Here is an 8,745-nt window from a genome sequence, read left to right as displayed (position 1 = left end):
AGTACTATGTTAAATAGGAGTGGTGAGAGTAGGCATCCTTGTCTTGTTACTCTACTTAGAAAAAAAGCTTTTAATTTTTCCCCTTTCAGGATGACGTTTGCTGTAGGTTTTTCATATTCTTTTGCTGTGCTCCAGCACTCTCCTTTAGATATTTTCTTCCAAGTATAGTTGTGTATTCATTGTTTTGTCTGTCTTTGTGGGGGAGACAAGCAATATAGTCTTCTAGTCAGCCATCTTGCTCCGCTTCCACCTTTATTTTTCAAAAATATCTTTTGATCTAAGAATTTTTTATGCAATTGATATGCATGAGTAGATGTAATTCATATTTATGTAATTGATGTAAGTCAGTGCAATCAAATATTGCTTTTGATGAGACTGACATAATGTCTGGGATTTGCTTTAAACTACTCTTGCACCTGAAAAGCAAACCAACAACAGAGGGCGTGAGACAGATGAAATAAGATTGGGGAAGTCTTGATATTTGTGGAAACTAGGTGATAGGATGGGTTCATTATACTATTCCTTTTGCTTTTGGTGTGGTTGGAATTTTTTCAAATAGAATAGTTCTAAAAATGCATATAATGCTAAGGTTATCAGAGGTGTAAATGTGAGTTCAGTTGTCAGCTCTGGCTTATCTATGAATCCTGTGGAGAAAGTTCCTCGATTTAATATTGAAATTCCAAATACTTCAGCAACAGTTCCTGTTTCATGCTCCCTGACAACAGCATGCCAAATACATGCATATTGTCCCTGGATAATTCTTTGGAAAGAATTTTGATAAGAATTTTAATATTTGACTTTACTGGGTCCCAGTTTATAAAAGTCCTGTAACTAAGAATGTCCACTTTTGAATGAAGTGATATTCAGTAAATAATGTAAAGTGAAAATTGACTGATATCACAGTTCTAGTATCACTAGCATCCCTTAAGAGTTTGAAATACAGTTGCTTGTGCTCTCTGAATTTCATGCCAGAACATAACTTGGCATTTTAGCCATTATGAACTACTTTTTCAGTCTAATGGCACTATTTCTCATTCCAGGTTTAAGTTTATCTATTCATGGGGCTGAAAAGCGTTTGCAAATCCATCAACGGCGAAGTGTGGCAAGTCGCCCAGGGTCACGTCACCTGCCCGTGGTCAGGCATTCTTCACTCCCACCAGGCAGAAGGTCACTAAAAATGGAGGCAAGCTCTTCTCAAATCACTAATGGAAAAACCAAAGTCTTCCACCCAGGTAATACATGGGGGAATTCAACAGGGACCCATTTTAGTAGCAACATGACATAGCCTGCATTATATTTTTGTTATATAATTATGCCACACTTCTGGTTAAACTTGCTTTTCTCTAGGAGTCTTGTTTTTTTTTCCTCTTTTCATTTCAGTCATTGGCAAATATTGCCAAGACCAATAAGAGGAGAGAGGGCTTGATGTATCAGAGAAGATCAAGGCTACATTCTACTTACAATGGTAGAATCTAAATGAAAATTAGAGTGAGTAAACTTTTGCTCAGCTCAGAAAAAAATAAACTTATTGTACAATAAAACAAAATAGATATTTGGCCATTTTCCAGATAATTTGCTCTGCAATAGCTCAGGGAAAAATTTCAGCTAGAAATGCCCTCTTTGAAGCCTAAGTTATCTGGGTTGGCTTGCCAACATCCTCCTGAGGTCAGGGGAGAAACCTGGGGTTATTATGTTAAGTTTCAAGGCTTCTGGGAACATCTGTGATCTCTTAAAAATGTTATAACAATTCTACATTAAAGAAATAATTTCAACTAAAAGGTTTTATGTGCTTGTTTGGGGGAGAAACTGCATTTAAGTATTCATTCATGCATTCATTCATTTAACACATATTTATTGAGTGCCTGCTATATGCCAGGCATTGTTTTGGGTGCTGAGGAAAGATCAGTGAGCAAGGCAACGTTCCTGCAAGGTGACACTATCAAAATGTCAAATCGGGAGGGAATTCAGGAATCGTTTAGAATAACTTTCACCCAATCCTGATTCCTCTCTTTAATGTCCTAGCAGGTAGCCACCCAGACCCTACTGAAGCTGCATCCATCTCCAGCCATGTCACGCTACCTTCTCCCTCTTAGCTGGTAACCTTGTTTCCTAATCTCACCAAGAAACCCCAGGATATTGGGCGTGAATTACTGGAGGTCTCATCCTCCATCTTCAAATGTTTCACCATTGACTCCCAATCCTTCCCCGTTTCCTCCAGTTTTCAGAAGGTGCGGGGCCTGCCAATGTCCTTGACCAAGCCTTCACCTGTGTCCTTTAGCCTTGCTGCCTCTTATCTATTGAACCTTGCTCAGGAGATTATGTCCTGTTGTTTTCATCTCTTTCCTCCTTCAGAACTGTTGGCTATTTCCCCTTAGTCTATGAAGAGACTCAAGCTTCTCTTGTCATAATCATCTTCATTGGACACTACATCCTTTCTCCTTCTGCAACTCTTTACTTCTCCCTTTTAAGCCCAGTTTATAAAAGAATAATCTACCTTCGTTTGCTCTGCTCTCTCACTTCCCAACCACTCTTCAGCCAACACAATCCAGTTCCTAGCTCCTCCACTCTGTCATGGCTGTTCTTGAGGCCCTTAATGACATCCTTTTATCACAGTGTGGTGGGTGTTTGCCAGACTCTTCTCATGCACCAGACCAGGTTGGACTTCTCACTTCTTCCCAAAACACTGTTCCTGTGGCTTCCATAACATTGTGGCTTTGATGGTATTGAAAACTGGTGAGATCATGGGGGTGGTTGGATAAGCATATCTGGGACTTAAGAGATTGGTCTGGGAAGAAGATATAAAATTTACAATTGCTGAAATATACATAGTATTTATAGCCATGAGATGGAAAGAGATGACCAGAGAAAGGATTATAGATGGATAAGGAGAGGGGATCAAGGGCTGAGATCTGGGGCACCCCAATAGTAAAAGATCAGAAAGGATACCACCAGCAAACAAGGCCAAGAAAGAATGGACAACAATGATGGAGAAAAACTAGAAGTGCCACGTATTGAAAATTTACAAATTTTAAAGAAGTTTATCAAGAAGAGAAGAGTGATTATCTAAAGTTAAGTAAGATGAGGACTGGGAATTGGCCATTGGTTTTGGTAAAGTGGAGGTCAATAGTGATTTTGATAAGAGGAGTTTTGGTGACATGGTGGGGGGTGAAACCTTGATTGAAGTGGTTTTAAGAAGGAAAGAGGATACACATTAGATGCTGTGAATATAGGCAGTGTTTTTTGAGCAGTTTTGCTATGAAGGGTAGGGAAGAAATAGGGCAGCAGTTGGGGAAGTGAGTTCAAGACAGAGTTTCTTTTCAAAATAGCAGATCTCCAGCAGATGCTTCCATGATGTTCAAAATGGGAAAATTCATGATGTGGGCATCATGGACAGGATGAGGTCTGTGTCCAATAGGATCATGGATAGTTCATCAGCGATAACAGTTAGCAGGTGGGAAGCGGAGTATGTGGATGTTTTCAGATGTGGTGAGGGTCTCAGAAGTTATTTTCCCACTGTGCCAGTTTTATCCGTAACGTGGGAAGCAGGGTCATCACTGAGAACGAGAAGGGAGGCAGGAAAGAGACAGAGAGAGAAAGAGAGAGAATGGTATGGACAAGGGAACTATGTTTGCCAGCCCACATGAAAGGGCATTTGAGATTCATAGTCATGAAATTAAAGGAGGTCTAGTTACCATGGTTATGTATTTTTCTTTAAACTTGTTTAGCCATATGAGTGAAGGTATAGAGTAGGCAGAGAGTTGGATTTGATGAGGATTGTGGTTTTTCCGGGGAAGTAGGCAAAGAGAGAGAAGGAATCAAAGGTGCATGAAAAGAAATGATTATGGTGACTGATTATGTGATTGAAGCTTGGTAAAGAGAGGCATGAAGATGTCAAGGGGGTGAGGAACAGTGAAAAGTTAGTAGGATCAATTGGTTGGAGTTCCCAGAGGAATCAAAAGGGTGTTGGGGTTAGGATAATGGAAGAAGAACCTGGGAAGATAAGAGAGGGTGGTCAGAGAATGGAATGCATGGCACTAATATTAAGGAGGGGGGCGCTGTTACTGCTAATGACAAGGTTTAGCCCACAGTATAAGATAAGGGACTGTAATAGGTAGAGGACAAGATCACTGGAGGAAGGAGTTCTTAGGGACTGACCGGCCAGGGTGTGGGAAGGATCATCTGCTTATGTGCTGGGACGGTCAAGAACTGAATAGTTTTGGAGAGAGTGATAAGCCAGGAGTTAACCTCATGAAGAAATAAGGGAGGTAGCAGATGAGTGCCAAGATAATATAACAACATGCGATTCAAGGCTGGGGATGTTTAGGGAAGAGGGAAGAAGAATGGTCTAAAGGTGGCTTTGAGACTCAAGGAAGATGCCTACTCCTCCTCCAGATCCATCAGTGCCAGGGCTGTGGGAGAAAAACAGTACCATGTGAAAGAGGCACAGGGAAGCAGTGACCTCTGGGGAGATCCAGGTTTTCATTAGAGCAGTAACAAGAAGGGAGCTCTCTGAGAAGAGACTGATGATGTTCAGAGAATTCTGGAGGGCCCAGTGGAAGGGTTTTAGATGTTGGGTAATTGTCTTCAGTAGCTCTCTCTATTCCATTTTCCAGACTACCTCAAAGCTCTCCTCCAGAGAAGACCATTAATAACAGCCCTCTTCTGCAAAATCTTCATGGCTATCCAGAAGAAACTACAGCCTTGTGAACCCAGTTTCCCAATCCCTGTACAATTTAACCTCTCCTTACTTTTCTGGATTTTTCTCTGTGGATATTCCAATTACCCATCTTATTCTACTTTACCCATCTATGGCTTTTCACTATTTCTCAAGTAGGCTTTTACTTGTCCATTTCTCTGCCATCGCTCAAGCTCCTCCCTCACTTTGTAATGTCCCTTCCCTTAATAAATCTCTACCTAGTCTTTCTTGTTTCTCAAAATGTAACTCAAATTCCACTTCCTCCAAGAAGCCTTTCTAACTCTCACTGGTCAGAATTGATTTTGCACTTCCCCGTGCTTCCACAGGACTTGGAAGTCTTACGAATCCATCTGTTTTTATGGTTTTGTAGTTCTCCTGGAAGACAGGAAATGTACTCAGTTCATCTGTGTATCTTCTGTCACTCCTAACACCATGCATTGTTCAGAGTAGCTTCTTAATAAATGATTATTTGTTTGTCAAAATTCTATTCTACCCACTAAGGTGTAGGTTCATATTCTGAAGTTATACAGAGTAAATCTAATTCTTCTTTCATATGACGATCCTTCAGTTGTTTAAAATCTCATCCTGAGGTATTTTCCTGCTGAAATATTTCCTAGTTTCTTCATTGCTTCCTTGAATAAGATGATATTCAGATTCTTTACCATCTTACCCATTCTGCTCTTAGAAACAATCTTAGTTCATTACTACCTTTTTGAAAATACAGTGCCCGGAATTGAATAGACTAATCTGTTAGAGTCTGACCCAGGCAGAGTAGAATCAGTCTGCCCTTTCTTTTAATTGACATCCTGTGCTGATAGTAATATAATAAAAATTAAATAAATGTTATTAAAGTATTTTCTAATGTATAATATCAACATGGGATAATTTAACATACTTCTCAAGTCACTGTCTTCACCTTAAAAATACATCACTATGTTTATCTATCCATCATTTTATCATAGGTTCTTAAACCCTACATACATTGACCAATGGTTGGAAATGTTAATAAAGCCAATGATTTAGCAAAGAATTATAGTTAAGAAAAAATATATTAAACAAATTATAATTAGAAACCTGTTTTTTAAAAGTATTTTTAAAACTAATATTATTGGCAAGGTACATGTGATTGCAGTTCCATCCTCTATTTTTAGTGCACTTTCACTAATGCATCATAGTTCTCTGTTGGGAGATTACAAAAGAGCTCTCAAGCTGAGTTTCTTATTTGTAGTGAGTCATAGATCTTAGAAGAAGTATGGACATTTTAGTCATATTGAGGCCTATTAAGTCATCCATCTACTTTATACACAGTTAATAATCCCAGTTCCTAAAGTGCTCTCTAAAAGCCCACTCAGATTGGTTGTTAAGTACAAAAAGAAAGAACACAAGAATCTTCTAGATCTTCCATTCCATCAGCCAGAACAATTTCAATTTGTTCATCTGCCTTTAAGTTTACAGACACTTCTGAGTGCCTACCATGGACTAACAAATATTTATTTGGAAGATGCCCTCCTTGGAGCTGGAATGTTGCAGAACTCTATTAAACATGGACCTTAGGGAGTCACAGTCATGTCCATGAGAGACAATCAGTCAGGGTTCTTTGTTATAAACAATAGAAACCAACTATTTAATCCAAGCAAAGAAGGAATTTAAATTTGAAGGATAGGGATGGAAAACCTAGGGAACCATCCTTCAAAAAGGAAAAGAAATTGAGAAAAGAACTATTTGGCTATCTGGAATGAGTGAACTCTAACTATTTTTTTCTAGTTTTGGATCATTTGGCTCATTTTCAAGATTTGGGAGAGACGGCCTATTGGCCATGTGCCTTTCCTTTGGTTGGGTAGAGGGCAAGGAGACAAAGTATAGGAAAGAAGGAGACTTTTCCCTTCAGCCTTCATAATGGGAGGGTAAGACCCTGTATTAGTCTTTTTCTGTTGCTTATAACAGAGTACCCGAAACTGGGTAATTTCTAAAGAAATGGAATTTATTTCTTACAGTTTCTCAAGGCTGGGAAGTCCAAGATTGAGGTGTCATATCTAGTGAGGTCCTTGTTCTTGGTGGGGACTCTCTGCAGAGTCCTGAGGTAGCTCAGGAAATCACATGGTGAGAGGGCAAGAGCATGTTCATGTGCCCCCTTCCTCTCTTTATAAAGCTACCAGTCTACTTGCGTGATAACACATTAATCCATTGACCCATTAATCCACATCTGGATTAACCCATTCATGAAGACATAGCCCTCATCATCTAGTCACCTCTTAAAAGTCCCACCTTTCAAATACCTTATTGGAGTATGACCTTGGAGGGGACAAACATTCAAACCATACCAGACCCCTTGATTTATTTTCACACCTGGACTGCACACAGTGAGGGAAAGGTATTTCTCCAAAAGGAAATACTGGTGATGTTAGGAAATAGAAACGTATGCAGAAGAATGCTCACTACAGGGACATGTACCTGCTATGAAAGAAGTCAGAGTGTAGTAAGGGCTGGAACAGAGATATAAATAAAGTTATGGGTGCATTCTGACCGGGGAAAATTTAGAAGGATTCAAAAGGCATATGGTCTACAAAGTTGACTTTGAATGTCAACTAGGATATCAACAGGAGGAAGGGGGGATGATCATTCAGATGTAGGAAAGAGCATAATCATAGAGATGGGGCATTATACTGGTTATGAATGCAAGCTTTGCTGTTAGGGGTTTAAAACTCAAATATGTCACTTGTAGCTACACAGCCTTGGACAGATTACTTAATTTCTCTGAAACTCAGTTTCCTCAGCAGTAAAACGAGGGTATTAATACCTATCTTACAGTAGTAGAGTTGCCAGATTACATGCAGAGCTCCTAGTTAGATTTAAATTTCAGATAAACAAGTACTTTTTGAGTGTATGTCCCAAATATTGCATAGGGCACTCTATAATAAAAATTTATGTTGCTTATTTGAAATCCAAATTTAGATTGGAATCCTGTATTTTTATGTATTATATCTTGGAACCCTATATAGCATTGTTATGACAATTAAATTTATTAATTTAATTTAATTCATGTAAAATGCCCAGTATGATCCTTGGCACATATTATTTTATTTATTTATTTATTTATTTATTTTGTCTTTTTCGTGACCGGCACTCAGCCAGTGAGTGCACCGGCCATCCCTATATAGGATCCGAACCCGCGGCGGGAGCGCTGCTGCGCTCCCAGTGCTGCACTCTCCCGAGTGCGCCACGGGCTCGGCCCCTTGGCACATATTAGATGTTCAGTAATAAAGGAAAGTTCATCTTTGTTGTCACCATAATCATAAACAAAATTCAGAAGCCTGAAAGTTCCTGTTTCCCAGAGTTCTTTCTTTCTCAGGCACCACATCGTACAGCAGTTTCCCAGTTAACTTGTGCTGGGATACCAGTAGGATGACCTCTCATTATACTGTCCCAACACAGGAGCCATTCACCTTTAACTTTTATTTGTATGGTTGCTCTTTCCTTCTGATTGTTTCAGATGTTTCTCTTGTGTATCAATTTCATTTTGACCTTATCCTTTAGCCTCTCATAATTAATGAATATTATTTTCTATTCCCCTTTATAGGCCAATTCTAAAAGTATTAAATGGCGTTAGGCTTGGGATTACAATTAAAGGGTCAAGAGCAGGGTAAACTGAAGCATGGGTTTTGATTTTTTGAGTTTGAAACTGTAAAGCTTAATGGTTATAGATCAAATTATCTGAACTTAAGGCCATTTAAAATAGAATTGGAGGATTTCTGAAATCTAAAATATTTCTTCTATTGCTTTCCCTTTATCTGTAAGTCGCATCATACAGTCTTAGTGAAATGTCATTAGTCACATAATATGTCCTTTTTTCTCCTTTAGAGTTTGTAAAATGATGTTTTGCTGATGTTTCATTACTTTTCCAAGTAATTCCTAGCACAGTTCCTTTTATTTCACTTTTAAAACCTAAGTGGCCCTTTCCCCCTGTATGCATAATTATTTTTCCCTTATATAGATATGGTATTTAAATGCTGGGACATACTGATTTCACAGGAGAGAAACTCTAGGATTTT

At 38.9% G+C, this 8,745-nt stretch overlaps 1 protein-coding gene across 1 annotated transcript in view; it reads left to right on the top strand.

The window, feature by feature from the left end:
• Positions 1-6,262: 6,262 nt before the first annotated feature.
• The window catches only part of ANO4 (anoctamin 4), a 196,115-nt gene continuing 193,632 nt past the window's right edge, over positions 6,263-8,745 (top strand). Inside the window, exon 1 of the mRNA XM_063115638.1 lies at positions 6,263-6,329. Within this exon, the coding sequence (XP_062971708.1) occupies positions 6,263-6,329 (67 nt within the window). The remainder of the gene's footprint in view (positions 6,330-8,745) is intronic.

The sequence above is a fragment of the Cynocephalus volans genome, chromosome 12 (assembly GCF_027409185.1).
Source record: "Cynocephalus volans isolate mCynVol1 chromosome 12, mCynVol1.pri, whole genome shotgun sequence".
NCBI classification, from domain to species: Eukaryota; Metazoa; Chordata; class Mammalia; order Dermoptera; family Cynocephalidae; genus Cynocephalus; species Cynocephalus volans.
The sequence above is the reverse complement of the archived record's forward strand: the minus strand, read 5'-3'. Positions and strand labels throughout refer to the sequence as shown.